Below are 19,325 nucleotides of genomic sequence, written 5' to 3' on the forward strand. Positions count from 1 at the left end.
CTGGTTGTTACCTCTTTCTGCTTATGGGTGAGTTGCATACTCAAGGAAATTAAGGGGAAACACATTTAAGACTGAAGCCTCGAAGAACTTCTTTACACAAAGAGTTGTGGGAATCTGGAACAAACTACCAAGCCATGCAGTTGAAGCAGAAGCATTGACAACATTTAAGAAGTATCTGGATCAAATATTGGGACAGCTCAGATATTAAATAAACTAACAAGCCTGATGGAGTGAATGGTCTCCTCATTTGTCAGGTTCCTTGTTTTTAAGTCTTAGGAGCTTTCTGATCAAGTCCGACGGTGTAACTGTTAAATCCTGAACTGTGGTCAATACTGTAGGCAGTATTGTGGCAGTGATTATTATTCACGTTTGCCAAGGTGGTGTGAAGTGCAGGGGATAAGGCATCATCTGTGGACCTATTGAGGTTGTAAAAAAACTGATGGTCCACGTGTAATATAATGCTTTCGAGATTCACCAGCAATCATTCTATCACAAAGCATTTCATAACAATGGAGGTGATCGCCACCATTTTGCAATCACTGAGACAGTCCACTTTTGTATTATTTGGTACTTCGATAATTATCGTCTTTCTGAAGTTGGAAAGAGCTGTAGATTTACTCAGTGACGCAACAAAAGTCTGTAAAACAACAGCTAGTAGGTCACTAGAAAGGTTTATACTTCTTCTAAACCAGCTGTTTTACAGATCATGACATGTTTGAAAATCTTCCCTATGTCATGGACAGGAATGGAGAATGCTGAATCATGCAGTGCTGCAGGAACTGGCATGGTAGGACCTTTAATGTCATAATGAAGGCAGGCACTGGAAACATTCATTTCTTCCAGGTGTGAAAATGTGAATGCGATTAGATGCGAGTTTAGTTTGCAAATCACAATAACCTGCGTGCCTCACTACATCCCATGTCTGTCACAGGTGTTGCCATGTTCAGCTTCACCTTATCCTAGTACTGATTTTAACCAACTTGAAATGTCCTCCAGAACTTGTATCTGTATGTCTTTAAGCATTTCCATACCACTGATCTGAAACAAATTATTCTGCAGCTTGAGAAAATTTCAAATGTCTATGGTTTCTTATTATGAAATCAGTGGCTTGTTCTTCTAAACACACATTTGATTATCTATAATAATAAAAGGCAAAGACCTCACTGACTGACTGACTGACTCACTCACTCACTGACTGACTGACTCACTCATCACTAATTCTACAACTTCCCGTGTAGGTGGAAGGCTGAAATTTGGCAGGCTCATTCCTTACAGCTTACTTACAAAAGTTAGGCAGGTTTCATTTCGAAATTATACGCGTAATGGTCATAACTGGAACATATTTTTTGTCCATACACTGTAATGGAGGAGGCGGAGTCACGTATCGCGTCATCACGCCTCCTACGTAATGACGTGAACTAAAAACAAGGAAGAGATTTACAGCACGAGTCAAACGCGGGAACAAAGGTAAATGACGTTAATTTTTGACTGTCTTTTAATACTGTGTAAGCATACATATTAACACATGTGCAATTAAACGTGTGCATTTACGGGGGTGATTTCTCAGGCTTAAAAGCTCGCCTTTTATCAAACGCGGGAACAAAGGTAACTGACGTTGTTCACTGTCTTTTAATACTGTGTAACCATACATATTAACACATGTGCAATTAAACGTGTGCATTTACGGGGTGATTTCTCAGGCTTAAAAGCTCGCCTTTTACTAAAAAGGTAAATGCTAAACTATTTTCAATCAGTTTAATGAAACGCTCCCGTTAAGGATTGCAATAACATATTCGCGAGATAAAAGAACGAAGTAGGGGGAAATGACGTAAGAGCCGCAAACAGCGAAGAGCAAAAAATTAATTAAACAATTGAGAAGGGAGCGAGTGAAGCATTCAAGCATGTTCATAAGGGAAACAAAGCACGGTGTAAAACGTAACTTTAAATTAAGTTTATAGAAACGCTCCTCCTGCGGATTGCAATAACATATTCGCCAGATAAAAGTTTAATGAGAAGACACGAGGTATAAACGAACCACACGCCGTGGCGCAACGTTAGGGGCAACAGTTTCAACCATTCTATGATCTGCTTCTCGCAACTGAAAGACGGCACATGGCGGATGTTAGCCGACTTGCTGACCGCAACATTAGGGGCTTCAACTCTGGCGCTGACGCCACATCTCAGTGCCAACACTTTCCACACTCTACTTAAAAGACACGCCCTCCTCACTGGACAGTTACAAAGACCAATCAAACTAACGATGACATCAAGTATTACCCAATCAAAAGTAGGAAAGGAGGCATCTTCATAAAATGCGTGTGGGATGATTTGCATGAGACGCTGCTTTAAAAAAAATGATAAAAAAAAATACGGGACAAATCCCGTCCAGTATTGATTCAAAACGGGACGCGCAATTTCATTCTCAAATGCGGCACGATTCCGTATTTTAAAGGACGGGTGGCAACCCTACAGTGCCAGGTAACCACCCATACAATCAGATTGTGATTCAGACTAGGAATGCAATGAATGTAATTACCCCGATCTACATACAAGGCGAAAGTGTTGCAACATTCAAAGATGATGGTTTCGGATAAGTACACCATACAACATAAAAGAGCTTATGAAGCCTTGAACCGAAAAAAGCAACATCTCAGAGATCGTAAAAAAAAAAATAGGAGGTAATGTCGTTTTACTCGCTGTAGATTTTATTCAAACATTACCAGTTATTCCACGAGGGAGACCAGCAGATGAACTCAACGCGTGTTTAAAATCCATGCTTCTCCCACGCTCGGTTATATGTCGCGTGTTCTCGGGTAGGTACACCAAAAAATGTATACATTTAAGCATGTAATGGACAAACAAAAAATGAGGTATACCCGAGGGCACTGCAGTAGTACTCAATCTAACTTTACTTCTTAAATGTTAATGTTTTACTGTTTAATAATTTATACGCTTCTTATATGTTGTTCAAATTCTTTTATCAAAATACCAGTGACAGCGCAATGCACGATAACATGGAGTGAATACACCATACGCATCCGCCCACGGCCGCCCTGGTGTGCGCAGATACGAGTTGATTCTACAATAAAATAAAATAAACATAAAAAGAGTAATACAATCATCACCCATAAAGCGGATAGTAGACGTGACGTACTATATGTGTACCAGATTTCAGTCAATAGGTGAAACGGTTTTGCGAGCTACAGGTGATTTAAAATCCTGGACACACACACAAATTGCCACGGTAGCAAATTACAGAAGAAGATTTTACTGTTTAATAATTTATATTTATATTAAATGTGCTTCTTATATATTACTTCATATTCTCATATGATAATGATGTTAATATTTATATTGATTTCTATGTTATTGAAACTGCATGTATGTGTGTATATGTATGTATATATATATATATATATATATATACTAGCAAAATACCCGTGCTTCGCAGCAGAGAAGTAGTGTGTTAAAGAGGTTATGAAAAAAAAAGGAAACATTTTAAAAATAACGTAACATGATTGTCAATGTAATTGTGTTGTCATTGTTATAAGTGTTGCTGTCTTTTATATATATATATATATATATATATATATATATATATATATATATATATATATATATATATATAATATACACACACACATAAACATTTATATACATATACATATATATACATATCTACATATACACATATCTACATATATATACACACATACATAAACACACACATAAGACTTATTGACTGAAACGGGCTTTCACGAAAACAGTTAGGGCTTTGCTACAGGATACACCCTCCACAACTTAACCAAGTAAAAATAAAATATATATTTCTGTTTTATTAAAACCTTTTAAGTTCATATGCATAGCCCCATTTGGCTGTTTAATTTTTTTTTTCTTTCTTCAGTAATATATATATATATATATATATATATGTGAATGTATGTATGTATATATCTATGTCTATATATATATATATATATATATGTAGATATGTAAATTTGTATATGTATATATATGTTTATGTGGATGTGTATATACGTATGTATATGTAGATATGTGTATATGTAGATATGTATATATATATGTTTATGTATATATATGTTTATGTGTGTGTGTGTGCATATTATATATATAAAAGACAGCAACACTCATAACAATGACAACACAATTACATTGACAATCATGTTACGTTATTTTTAAAATGTTTCCTTTTTTTTTTCATAACCTCTTTAACACATTACTTCTCCGCTGCGAAGCGCGGGTATTTTGCTAGTTTTAAGATAATTTCTAAATACTCCTAGCCTGCAGATTCTAAACAATCCAGTAATTGTTCATTTGCCTTTTAGTTCAGTATTGTGCCTCACGTAAAATATCTTGCAACTGATGTCTTTGATTGGATCAGTTTATGGATCACAATAGCACTTTCTCCCATTATTTTTACACTTTAAATTCAGGCAGATTAACAACAACAACAACAATTAATAATAATACATTTTATTTATATAGCACCGTTCCCATGCTCAAGGTACTTACAGAATTGCTCAGGATCACAAACTTAGTTGGCATCTAAAATTTTAGGTAAAGTGTCAGTAAAATTACCAATACTGAGTAAGTCTTGTTCATTTCAGTAAAATTATTACATTTTAAGAAAAAACAGCTCCATTTCAAATACAGTATGTCTGAATTCCGCATTAGGAGTGCCAAATAATTTTTGCTGTTAGAAAATAACTGAAATGATATTTGAATTGAAATTACAGAAATTGCTTGCAATATTTTATTTGCATTCCATACCTTTCATAAAAAGAAATTCCAGTCATATATAAAGTACAGTTTTATATTTAAGATAATGAGACTTAACATCAATAACATTAGCTTGTGGATACATAAATGGGTATATATAAGCATACAGTAAGCATAATTTCATATGTAAAGGTAAATTATAAAATAATGTTACATTTAGGCTGCACGGTGGTAAAGTGCTACTGCTTTGGACCAAGGAGACTGGGGTTCATGTCCTGGATGCGTTCCCTTTATAAAGTTGGTTTGTTCTTCCCATGTCCATGTGGGGTTTCCTCCCACAGTGGGTTAGATAGGCTAGCAATGCTAAATTAGCCCAAATGTGTGTGTGTGTGTGTGTGTGTTCACCCGGCGATGGGCTGGCACCCTGTCCACGAAATGTTCTCGCCTTGCGCCTGGTCCCTGCTTAAATACACTTTAGCTTCCTGCGTCCCAGATGTGGATAAATAGGTTTAGAAAATGGACGGATGAATAATACATCAGCAGAACTGAAAATTTTAATTCGTGTGTAACATCAAATGTATTTTTTTTAAATTTATGTAAAGCAGGGCATATCATTAAAGGTGAGCCTGTTTTGTTTTCCTATGGGAAGGTCATTATTGGCACCGCATTTTCATCTAGCATAAATAAAGAAAAAAAAAAACTAACAGCAGAAAGTTTTTTTTCTGTTTTCTTTTTTCCCCCATTTTACTAACTGCTGAACAAACAGGCCTAATGTTACTCGATTATGTTTAACTCTTTTGTAAGTCGCTTTGGAAAAAGTGTCTGCCAAGAAAGCAAATGTAAATATACTAACAAATCTAATTCTTCTCCAAATGTTCCATATAATTAATGGCTAGGACACAGGGCAGCTCCAACCTACCACGTAAAATTGTTTTTAAAATATACATACAGTATTACACAAATAAACAAATGAAAACTTTTTCAGGCTTTTGAAATCATGTATATTGCCATTTATGCAGTCAAGAAACCAAATTAGTCATAATGTCTAAAAGTAAAATTGTAGTGGTGGTGCTGTCCTTTTGTTACTGTACAAGCTTAAAGTTTGTAAAAATCTGAAAAGACTCCAACAAAGTTTAATTGGACAAGATTAATTAAAGTGCACTTTAAAACAGATCAGCATTGTCTCGTAAAGAAAAGACGATTGACAGATCTGGAGAGAAACAGCACAAATACAAAAAAAAAACAGTAAACTGAAAGTGTGGTGCAGCAATTTGGAGATGTCATGATACTGAGGGTTGCTGGTGCAGCCTAGGCCAGCAAAAATGAATGAATAAAAAATACAAAATGAAGAACCTTAGGATTTGAATCAGGCACTTTATTAGTTATTATTATAATATTATTTATTAGTTATAATATATAGCAGTAGGAATGAATATGAGACATAATGGACCAGCATCCCACACACACAGTTGTTTCCTGGCTTGAACCTGATACAGTACAGTTTGACCTTCCTTATGTGGTGTAGAAAACAAATAAAGCATCAGCAGAAATTCCTTTTTGATGAAACAATGGGACTGTTTCAACTCCTCAGGTATTTTTAAAGAGTGGGGATGTGCCATTTGAACAGAAAATTATGATTAAAACTCCTTTAGTTGTAGGAACTTGACAACAAAAATTTGAGACATCTGCACCTCAGGACTAAACATTTAAAAAAACAGCCGGCCTTTGCCACTGGCAGGAAGTTCAGATCTAAATCTTTAATTAAAAAAGACCACTCATCCTCTGCCACACTCACATTTATGGACTTTTCCATACAATTAGATTGAGTAAGTGCCAGGTTTTAGTACAAAGAAAATTAAAGATATTGTCACAGAGAGAATCTCTTAATCATAGTTTTGTTGGTAGAGGATACAAAGAAGAAGATCTCAAGCAAATGCAGTGCACTTTCAAAGAGCATGTAAGGCAGACGTGTACAGCATAATACCTCTGTTGCGGTGCGGCTTGAGATATAACAGCTTGGGTGATAGGCACCTCCTAGGATGGTGGTCAAAGAAAGCAAGTGTCACTTTTAGTGTCAATTGGTCAAATTCAGGTGTATATATGTGTGTACAGATGTGTATACTATATGGTTTACATATATATGTATATACATAAATATATGTGTATATGTATGTATGTATGTATGTGTATGTGTGTGTATATATATATATATATATATATATATATATACTGTATATACTGTATATATATATATATATATATATATATATATATATATATATATATATATATATATATATATATAGTGGACTATCAGGGTGCTCCAGCCGCCCCAACACAGAGAGGCAGAGATACAAGTCCAACACTCAGTACACGTTTATTTCAGTGGGGAGACACTTTAGTCTCGTTCCCCATAGCACCAAACAGCACAATACACAGTGTTTCTTTTCTATTGTTTCTCTCTCTGAGGTCACTTCCTCCTCCACTCCTCCTTGCAAGCTTTGTCCACTCCTCCCGACTCTGGCCTCTGAGTAGTGTTCCTTTAATAGGACACCCAGAAGCCCCCCAGATGTCCAACAACCTTCTTCCGGTAACACTTCTGAGTGTGGTGGAAGTGCTGCCAAACAGGGCTCAGCAAACGTCCAGGTGCCCCCTGGCAGTGGCAACTGGCCCCAGCAGGGTTGAGCTTCCATGCTGCAAACATGTGGCCCTCTGTTTCTCCTACATACAAAATTTAGTGGTGGGTTGCTGCTGACACAAAATTATATAAATTATGAAAATCCATACCTTTTCCCAGGCAGGACTTAATGTTTTCAGAAATTCATGCCATGAAAACAGTGCATGTTTGCTTGCTAGGCAGATTATCACTGCCCTCTTATATACAGTTGGCCTTTGTGGACAACAAACAGCAAAGTGATACTTGCACTGGTGCGACACTTGGCTTCAAATCAAAATGAGTCTCATAAAATATTTTATGAGGAACAGAAAGACAACCCAGCATTCAGAGGCATCACATACACAGATGATCGTTTTTAGTTCATTAATTAGAACATATGGAGATGGCTACAGTATTTTTTTTAATTCATTTGTCAGAACGTTTGTAGTGCTTACTATCTGCCTTGGTTGTTTCAGTGGTGCCCATCAAACAGTGTTTCATATTATGTTTAAATATACCTCAATATTGTCACGTGCACTGTAACACAGCGTGGACTTGCTCATAGCAAGTTAGTTTCAAGTTATTTGTTAAGCTAAATACCAAGAATGATTTTTGTACAACCAAGGAACACTTAAGATTCTGCATGCAACCTTACCACACGTGTTTCTTTGCATTTTCTAAATCTGCTTTATCCATTACAGCATCAAGACTGCGCAGGCAGTAATAAGGTAGCACAATGACAATACACAGATATGTAATTAAATGTATACTTTGAGTAGGCATTGAAATTCCATCAGAGCTTTGTGTTCTGTTCAGACAGCGACACAGCTTTGTTGTGATGTGCAGTTTCATTTGGCTCTTCAAAAACTACTGCTATACTTCATTTTGCTGGTAACTTGTTCACACAACTTGATTCACAGTATAAAGTGTTTATTATTTTTTAATACAATCCCGGTGCAACTTAATGTCATTGATTTATCTTAATACCACTCCTGCGGTGCGTATGAAACTTATATATGACGTGTTTGGAACAATAAAGAGAAAAGACCCTGTGACTTATTACTTCAGGATTTTATTAAACTAGCCTACTTCACAAAGGCCTTTTTACATTTTGGTTCCATTAAAATAACGGTTTAAAAAAGGTAAAACTTGGGTCTGCCAACCAAACAATGTTTTCTGAAAATGCAGCTGTTACTCAGTTTTTGAGCATCCTAGTAGCTACAATTTTAATTTTATTCAGAGAAACTTTTTCTAGAATTGTACATTCATTTTTGTATTGTTTATTATTTATTACCAAAAATTATTAGTCTAATGTTTGGTCATGTGACCAAAACAAGGATATTTTCCAAGGAGGACACCAGCCCCTCCGGGGCTTAATTAAAAGTCAAATAACTTTTTTCAAGCTTATTTTAATTCAGTTGTTGCCTTTCAGATGTTGGCTTACGTTAAGTAGGTACAAATGAGAAATTAGGAAAATACAATTAAATCATTTTACATGGAAGTTTGACTATCCTCAATAAAAAACTGGTCTGATGCTAATTTAAACTTGTTAAAACTCCGATAACAAACAACTTAGGAAAGTCTGTGTGTTTTGCCCACATCTGTGTAGGTGTATTCTGGTTTTACCTCTACATCCTAAAGAGAACATTGATTGATGAATCAAATTATGACTGACGGTGCCCTCTGATTCACTTCCGTTCTGTTTTGCTCCTGATGCTGCCAAGACAGGTGCCAAGTTCCCCATACCCTATAAATGGATTCGTCTGGTAAATTTTATTAATGAACAAAAGTTTCTGATTGTATTTTGTTTGTAGTTGACCTCAGATTAAAAGACTTTGATGCGCTGAAAATTTGTAGGTGCTGCAATTTTTTTTAGATATTAAGATTAAATAAACTTTATCAATTCCATGGGGAAATTCAGATGCTTACAGCAGGAGAAACCTAAAAAACATAATTAACAAAAAAAAAAAAAACAACTTAGTTTGTATTCTGATTAATTTAAAATGTACATTTTCTGATCGTTAGCTGCTTTGCAAGAACAGCTGCAGTATTTTATAGTGACCATATAATAAAAAAAATCGACAAAATGGTACTATTTGCAACATGTAGCCATATTTAAACTGACCATTGATTTTTCCTTTGCCAGCTTTATACCTGAAGATGTTAAACTTACTCTCACATTATTTGCCAAAAAGCTTGGCCAATTGGACCCGTTTCTAACAGAGGACATTTTGCAGGAGCAACCAACACGAAATGCGGCCAGTCGTGAAGCACGTAACATTAGATGCCATCACCTGCGTGGAGGAGTCGATTTCTTTGACTGTGCTCATTCTCAGTGCTGTCTTTTAGTTGGACGATGTCTTAATTCTGCAGTGGCTTTGAATCTTACCTGAGTAACCTTGTTTTACGATTCTATTGCAGCTGGTACGTGACAATGCAGATTTGCGTTGTGAACTTCCAAAACTTGAAAAACGTCTTCGAGCTACAGCTGAGAGAGTTAAGGCCCTGGAGACTGCACTGAAGGAGGCAAAGGAGAATGCCATGAGGGATCGCAAGCGATACCAGCAGGAGGTGGACCGTATTAAGGAGGCAGTGCGAGCAAAAAACATGGCAAGGCGAGGTCACACTGCTCAAATTGGTAAGCTTGTTATTTTCAATAACTTGAATTTGTGTTGCTTTTGGCGAGTAACAATTCTGAAGCCAATGAAAAAATAAACTTTTAAATAAAAGACAAAGTAGTTTTATAGAGGGGGTTAGGGTTAGGGTCTATATTGTACTGCATTAATTTCTCCTTGACTTCCAGCCTTCACTATTAAATGGTCACCACAGGTATTGTACTGAAATCCACCAGTACACTGGGTACAATGTCCTGCCCACAGGCATGCACTCTTCCCAAACCATCATCAGAGTCTGATCTGATCTGCTGGTAGAGTGTGGCCTACTTGTCTCCCCTTGGTTTTCTTTTTGGTTCTCAATAACTCAAGCCAGAAGGTTACACATTTAATTGGCATGCTGTAGACTGGATATTGGTGTTTTCCCATGTGATCTGCTGGCTTTCTAACAAAGTGTGCTGATGTATGCCTTGTTATGGCATTCACTAACCATTTCATCTTTATTTGTTTTTATATTTAGTGTTTTCAGAGCCGCATGTCCATGTGCCACCCCTGCCCTTGCTTCATAAATGATTTATTGTCTTGCACAGTATTTAAATGTTGACCATCAGAGTTTTCAGTCTTATTTTAAACAAAGACAATTCTAAATAAACTTGGTGTGTTAGTATAGTGACACATGAGTCAGTTTGCGGCTGTGTAGCCTAAACTCCAGTTTAGATGGTTTATTTCTGAATTACATACAGAACTTTTCTTCACCTGTTTTTGTCCAATACCTTTCAGTTAACATGTTTGGTCTTAAATTTGTTTGCTGCTGCATTAAAAGACTGTAAATGTCATATCCATACAAATGTCTTATTTGTAAATGCTTTAGTGTTATCATTGTTAACCCAATTATTTTGTTAATTGAGACTGAGAGGCTTAAAACAGCCACATTTGCATTTTATGATGAATATATTTTTTTAAGTCTGCATATGTAAAATGGTGTGTTTTATAGTCAAAGTTTATTTATATTGCTTGTAAACAGATACATACCTTTTGGTACAGCTTAAATACTTTTTATTTTAAATCCGGTACTATTTTTTACATCCTAGATGCTTAAAAAAAATTTTAAAAAATAACTGTGGTTTTAATAATGAATCTGTCATATGAAATATTGTTATTTATTTCTGTGTTTCAAATGTTAAACTAGAAAATACGTGACACGTGTTTTTCTTTGGCGCAATACTACATTGTAATGCGCTGTACCAGTCTAGCAGTCCCAAAACCGGACCTAATGCGGCTTGTTCATCAGCAGTGCATGTGAAGCCACTAGGTGGCAGCAGATAAGTGTGTGGAGGGCCAAGAGCAGCTGCTCCCTAGCCCTTCTACCGGTTTGATTTAGATTAAGGGTTAACGTGGGCATAGTTCACGTACTGTATGAATATTATTGTGCTGTAAAGGCCATCCTGTTTTTTTTTTGTTTTTTTTAAAAAAGTTGTTCTTTAGTTACAAGTTAATATCACTTTTAATTTTATCTAAATTTCATCATGTGTTGTATGATTCACCCAGTAGATGGTGCTGCTTTTACTTTTATTAAAGATGCAGTTTTTTGCAGTGTGTAAGTAACTCTGCTGCTTCTTTCTGTCTTACAGCTAAGCCAATTCGACCTGGGCACTATCCAGCCTCCTCACCCACAGCTGCCAACAGTGTTCGTGGTGGAGGTGGAGGAGGATCGTCAGCCTCTGGCTGTTATGTGAAATAAGCGTTTTGGAGTGAGTATGTAAGAACTTCTAAAAATGAGCTTTTACTTGTTTCTGAATAATGATGGCTAATAAATATTCTATACAACATTTAACATTTACAACTGTTCTATAGAACGGCACAAAAAGACCACAAAAGAGCAAGTTTAAATGTGTCAATGTACTGCCTTCAGTTACATTGCTTTGGTATTCTCTGATAGGCCAATTCTTTCATTGAAATTGTAGGAGTATCTTACAGAGGCTAAAACTCAATATTTAGGAGTAGGAGACACCTGGCACAGATGTTCTTCTATACATATATTTTAGTGAAGGTAATGTTTGTAACATACATACAGCTTTCTTTTTTTACTGTTATGCCAGAGAACTGCCTCCAAGTATGTGATTTGAAATGCACGTTTGTTTAAATTACAAGCCATTACCAATTGGCTTCAGGTCAGATTTTGGTTCATATCATATATCAGTAGCACAAAAGCAATGAATAGTGAAAGAGCAGACTTTTTATGCAGCCTGGCACTCTGGAGAAACCTGAAAGTCAAAACAATTTTGTACATCCTATTCAAGTTTTTCCAGTGGAGCAGCACAAATAGACACCTCACATGGCACAACAGAAGCTCATAAGATTTGTATTATAACAAAAAATCAAAGCAGCATCAGTTTACTGATAAGAATTTTTTTAGCAAATGCAGACAAAGCAGTATAGTTACTGTAGATCATTGTTAGTAAAAATGAAGAGAACCTTTTTTTGGTTCTTCTGTAGTCCTATCTAGAGGTTTAAAAGCACTGGTGGTAGTTTAAGACTCGCCACTCAAGTTTGGACCATAAAGTGATCACTCACACACACACACACACACACACACACACACACACACACACACACTCTCTCTCTCTCTGTCTGAATAAGTCCGTTCAGACAGGTGTAGTAATTTTTGAAGTTGGATATCTCTGTATAGCAAAGACAAGTTTATTTATTTTGTTATTCTTTTTGTAATGCTTTGGTTATTCATTCTAGTGCTCAACTGTAGAATTGCTATATTATATATAACATTGTATTTTTGCTATTTTGGAGAGTTCTTTTTTTTGATTAAGCTCTGATTAATAATCAGGCGCTGAAGAACAGAATTAGATTTAAACATCCAATTTGCGTGCAGTCTTGACCATGCATTTTTTTCCTTATCAGCACAATGACAATCTTTAAAACGGCAATATATGGTGTGTTAGTTGTGCATCCAAACAAGTAAACAGCAAATTTATATTCCTTTTCTTTTGAGGTTAATTTACGATTATGTCAATCTCAAGATATTTAAATTTGGATATCTCTTTGGAGAAGTTGTTTTAGTGTTTTTAAGAGCATTTCAGTGAATCATTCACTGTAAACGCCACCTTTTACATTTTGAGATACACTACAAAGTATAAGTATTATGCAGTATAAAGAGATGCAAAGTCAGAAGAAAGAAGCATAACCTTTCAAAATCAAACACAGTCATTGGCATTGCACCAGATAGCATTTGCAAATTATTTGTTTTGAGCGGATAATACCTCCAAACGAATACATCTGCTGTCAAAAAGAGAATCTTCGGTTACACTCAAGATTTATATAAGCCAAGCAGTATAGATAGGTAATCCTTGGTGTTAACTTGGACAAAGTTCTTAAAATTGATATATTTAAAAAATGATCTTAAAACGGGCAGGAAATTAGGTAAGTCAAGAGCCCCTGAAGCAAAGTCTATTCATGACACTTGACCTGTGGGCATCAGCCCTGAAAGTGCAGGATGTGACTTTAGAAGGCACATCTAGTGTCAGTAATCTTTGTAAGAGATGCTAAATGCATGGAGAAAAATGCAAGTGTCTAAGAGAAACAAAGATGAAAAAAATTCTGCAAATGATGTGAACAAAGCATAGTATTAAATAGGGCTGGGTACTGGCACTGTCCTCCCGATTCGATTCCGATTCACAATGCCCCAATTTGATTTCATATCAATTTTATTTTGACTGAATTAGCATGTACTGATATATTAGAAGTGGTGGCTTTTTTAGAGATTACTTTACCATAAATAGAGAACATAAATATAATTTCAATAACACTTTATCTGAAGGATTTGATTGGTAATGAACATTTAACATCAGTATTTGGAGGATGTGGAACAAAATACCATTGCTCTTTAAAAAAGGAAAAAAAACCACTTTTTCACAGCACTGCACTCATTCAAAATTCACCATAATTTAACTAACATATGTCCCACCACCTCAGAGTTCACACATATTATGAGGGGTTCTTGTTTTACTACAAAGCAATGGAATCTACTTTATAACACATCTACATTATCTTGCAAATAATATTATTATAAAATAATCAAATATTGCTTCTTAAATAATAAATGTTATTCAATAACCTACAGTATTTGTGTTATGAAATCTCTATGTAGACACCCTTCAACTAAACTGTTAGCCAAATTTATTCTCCTATTGGACATTTAAAATAATCTTCAATTAGTTGAACTTAAAGACACAGTGTGACTTTTTATAGTTCTACAAGTTACACTTCTTCCACCATAGCAGTACAGTTGGCCACATGCTTAAAAGAGAAGCAACGCTTATTGGACTTGCCAACACATAAATTTGTGATTGATGCGATCAGCACATTGGAAATGTTACAAAGGTTTATGGAACAACAGCCAGCCAGCCATTTCAGCAACCCTGTATACTGTATATAGACAGTAAGATTGCTCCTGATGTGACTGCCATATGGCACTCTTAACTGCAGCACATCCACCACAGGTGCCCATTCATTTTTAATGTAGTGACGTGTGATTGTCACATAGGAATCTGCTGCTCTCGATGTCCAGCTGTTGCAGGTTTGAGCTACTCTCCCTGCTGACCTGAGAGATGTTGCGATTCTTTGCTTAAGATCCTCATTTAGCCTAGGTACAATAACTTCACTCATTTGCTTTCTAGTGGTTGGTATAACATACTGTTGTCCAAAAACCTGTATCATTTGTCAAAAGCCCTCATTTTCAACAACAGTGTAGGGTTATATCTTTAGAGATTAAAAACTGCTATAGACTGTGTTATTTTTTTGGGCACAAGGCAAATTAATTGGAAACTTGGAACCAAACATCGTCTCTAGTGTGGATTATTTAGGCTTTATTCGTTTGGATGTAGACTGGCATTGTTTATGGGTGACATCGGGATATACGATTTCTCAAATTTGTTGTGTTACAACAATACAACTTACATACGGCTTTGTTTTTATCCAGTTGTTCCACACATCTGATTTAATTGTCGAAGGTGCTGATTACAGTGGAGGAGGACACACCATTTTATGGTGTCCTACCAGCAGCCGGACCCTTCTCATTTTTATGTGAGGTTGTAAAGTGTTTTTCTGTAGAAAGCCTTAACAGGCATATTAGCAACATCTACTTGATTGAACGGCAAAAAATGAAGATAAGGAAAAATCTACATATAGTAATTGAGCAGGATAGAGCTTTACAAGATTGATCTTGAGACTTTAAGAATCGATATTGACTCATTTAAATGAAAAATAATGATTAATCTGAAAACCAATATTTTTACCCAGGCTTCGTAATAGAATAAATAGAAGAATATTACTTGTAAATTAGAAATTAGGCCATTCTGAGTGAACATGGAAGTTGATGAAATTCATAGAGTGGATCAACAAATTTGAGTTTGCCTGGAGATTCAGTGATAATCATTTCTGTCTTGCTAAAGAGTCTGTCCTGTTCTAATTCTGACTGGTAGAACAGATAATGAAATTAAATATCTTAGACCTTTTACAAAGATGATCTCAAACCCAACTTCAAATTCAAGCTTTTTTGAATTTTATTTCTGTGAAGAAAAAATATCTAACATACATGTTAACAAACACAGAGGGCAATAAACATTACTGGAGTATTGGCCTCTTACCATCTAAGTTACAATTAATTACTAGAGATGTTTTTAAAGGTCTGCTTAACAGCAGCAGCTGAAATGAATTACAAATGCATGTAATTTAACAATTACATTTAAAAAAGCACAACATAAACTAAAACACCATATATATTGGACAAAAAAAAACCCCAAAGAAATAAGCAGTATAGAGTTCTTTTCAGTCCACCCCTCAAGATGAAACTGAGTATTTCCCTTGCATAAGCCTAATGCAGCCTAACTCTAAAATGAACACAAGTTGTATGATAGTGCATAAAAGGTAAATTTATTATGGCTAACAGAGACTCATTATTACAAATACAAGAGTGGCACCTGTGAATAGACTGAATGTTTAACAAAAATGTTTAATTATTTTATTTTGAGTTTTAAGTATTTGAAAGCATTAATTTAGTATTGTTTAACATTTTCTATCATATCATTTCCATCCCATGTGTTAAAAAAAAGATCAGCTTACCTTTTGTTTGTGAGGCACTAGTACTGCAGGGTATTTTTATCTGCCAAGTTTTCAAAGCTTCAGGAAAGAAAAATCTGCCGTGTAATGTTACTTTTCTGTGATTACAGGAGTGTTTCAAAATAATGGAGAAAAAAAAAAAAGCGTGTAGTGGCCAGTTGTAAATGTTTGAAACAGTCTCTTGCTGTTCATGACACAGCGAAAACCATCTGTTCATGATGAGGTTTCCTGCTCTGCACCCGGCATAATCAGAACATGATACATTGGCTTCAGCCACACTCCCCTTTCTTGGACGTTTTATTTATTATCTGTCAAAACATGTGGAGTGAGCAAAAAGTTGAGAGACAGAGGAGTATGATTGATGATACTTTAAGGCATCACTTGATTATACCCAGACAGTTGCTTTAGAGAAAAAGATGATGCAGGAGGTTTTAAGGATTGACACACTTTCATTTGGTTTATTTTTGGGAGGACTGCACAGTTTAAGTGTCATAGAAAAGGGGTTTGATTGTTGAATAATATATGTATTTTTCTCATAGCTCATAAATCTCACCTGACACATTTATGTGGATTTATTGCAAATTAAATGCAAGACAAAACTTTCATGAACATGACAAGACAATAAAACACAGGAAAGGGACTCTCACTTTTAATTTAAAATACAAATACAAGCAAATAGTTGCTTTCATACTTTAATTGCATATTTCTTTCCTAACCAAAGGCGTAACACGGCAAAAATCCATCTATATTTTACAGCTTTAAAAGCTCCTGTTTCTAGTGAACATCAGTGACAGTTTATTAAAGCAGTGAGTGACTGCTAATTAGAACATTGATACTTTAGTTATAGAAGAGTACATTAAGAGTACATTAATGTACACAATTTTCAGCTGCAACATCAAGAACTTTAAAAATGAGTAAAAACAAAGACTGGTAGTGTACATGCTGTACTTCTCACCGCCTGGCCATCCCTAACTATCGCAGTTTACTTGGATGTGGCTAATTAATGAAGACCCTTTCCTGTACATTCTGCTTTAGTCAGCCTTTTTGCATCTTTCATCTTTGAATGAATGTAATTTTCTAAGTTTACATGACATTTTTAATTGCAATCAGTTTTACTCTGTGAATAAAACACCGCTGATTTGCAATTGAAGTATTTTAAATAAGATGATATTACATTACAGCCTTTCTAGCCAATAACAATAAATGCCACAGCACTTAAAAGCTATAAAAAAAATTTGAAAATAACTTTATAAGTAGTAATTGATGTAAATCATAAAAACGTGAAATGTATAATCACGGCACAATTGCCCTTCTAACCTTTGAACACTATTTATTAGTTGTATTTAGCAATAAAACTACATTGCGGCCAGGATCTTAATTCATTAAAGCTTGCCCAGAGTGATTCTACTGTAAAAACAATAAAGGATGAATGATGAAGCAGATTAATAGCTTGATGGATGCTTTGCTTTACCAGATTATTTATTAGTTAAGCCATGTTTTGTACTGCCAGGCCCTCAGCCTATGAAGGTTTCTAATCTAACAGTGTTTTCCATGTGTGGATATTTTGAAAAGGAAACATCAATTACTGTAAACGTTAAATTGCTACTTTTTCAAGCCATTAATTATGGAGTTATAAAGTTTAGAAATATGTTTTTCCCTCCTTCAGTTGAAAATACTGTTGACATTTATCAGCATTTTAATTTAACTTTACTTTTGACATTTTAAGTGCTGTAATTCCCTTTGATGTGTGAGTAATGGACAGTATCTTGCATTTGCTTTTAGGGTTTTTAATATGTGCAGATGTTATACAACAATAATGTAATGCAAATGTATAAAGCACTGCACTATTTTCATTGTAAACCTTGAAGTATCATTTTGTACAAACCACTTTAAACTGTCAGCATTGCCTGATAGACGAAGGCTACAATCACTAACATTTTCTTTTATTTTTTTTAAGCAGATGTCATCCTGAAAAGCACGTGCAGAACACCTTCACATCACACCGCTTTTCCTGCTGTTGAAACTGCTGCTTTCCAATGATTCATCATCAGTCCTTTTGAAAGCTTAATGTATAAAAAAAAAACACTAGCATTCCCCCATCTTTAATGCAGAAACACCTAATAGCTGGCAGATTTAAAAGATAATTAAAGTATTTTCTCTGTTTAAACCACGAAAGTCAAGGAATGAGTTGCATAGTTGAACACCACCATGCCAGTTGTTACTTCAGTATCTTTACTATATGATAACCGTGTCCTTTTATATATCATTTGGGGATAAGGGAACTGGGGTTTTCAAAGCTGCTGTATAGAACACATTACACTGGTGTTATTTAAAAAAAAAATCACTGGAAAACTTTTGAGCTTGTATTTAGTCAAAAAAAACTCTTCTAATTGTTATCTGAGATTTAAAAGTATTCTTTCTATCATGGTGATACAGGGAGGGATTAAGGGGCTTCGTATTGAAGTGTTTTACAATCTGGACAGTTTGTTTTATTGCATTTCTACTGATAAATTATTAGTGGACATTTCTTGCTGTTGTGTTTCTGAACAAATGTGAAGAAGCAAGTCTTTTTGTGAAGAGCATTGCTAAAGGAAAGTGATGTCTATAAAGCATTTTTTTCATAGAAATGAAGGAACATTATAAAACAGATGGTATCTAGGTTCCAAAAACAAATCCTGTTCTGCTTGGTGAATGTCTGGGAAGGTGTTTGGGACTATGCATCTCCTTGGCAGCTTCTACTAGGAGAGCAGTCTGAAGAATGGCGTGAGGCTGCTGCTTTTGTTAAGGGTATTTGCAGATAAGCAGGCTCAGTGAATGTCTTTACTAACAGGCACCTCAGAAGGTCTCTGCTAAATGCCAAGGCGTTTCAGAGCACTTTATTTAACATAAACTTACTATCACAATGTTTGCACTATTTCTGTTACAGTATTTTTTGGGTTAATAAAAATATTATATTTTTGCTGTATTAATTTACTTTTGTTATTTTAGGTGTGACAGTTATCCTCATCAGTGGCTAGTTTTGTTTGGAATTACATCTGAGAAATATTGCCAGTGCCTGTGAAGGTGTACTTGCATGGATTTAAAGAAAGCTTTATTATTAAAACATCACAAGACAGTGTTGTAGCATTATATTTTAAGTCAAATATTCAAACTGAAATACTGACATCCTGATTTGTGAAGGCGCC

General features: G+C 35.3%; 1 protein-coding gene across 1 annotated transcript in view; it reads left to right on the forward strand.

Annotated features, from left to right (window-relative positions):
* The window catches only part of kif5c (kinesin family member 5C), a 168,327-nt gene extending 149,222 nt beyond the window's left edge, over window positions 1-19,105 (forward strand). Inside the window, 3 exon segments of the mRNA XM_028806530.2 lie at window positions 9,818-10,034; window positions 11,640-11,759; window positions 18,101-19,105. Of these exon segments, the coding sequence (XP_028662363.1) occupies window positions 9,818-10,034; window positions 11,640-11,749 (327 nt within the window). The 3' untranslated portion in view covers window positions 11,750-11,759; window positions 18,101-19,105.
* The last annotated feature ends 220 nt before the right edge of the window (window positions 19,106-19,325 follow it).

The sequence above is a fragment of the Erpetoichthys calabaricus genome, chromosome 8 (genome assembly GCF_900747795.2).
Source record: "Erpetoichthys calabaricus chromosome 8, fErpCal1.3, whole genome shotgun sequence".
NCBI lineage: Eukaryota > Metazoa > Chordata > Cladistia > Polypteriformes > Polypteridae > Erpetoichthys > Erpetoichthys calabaricus.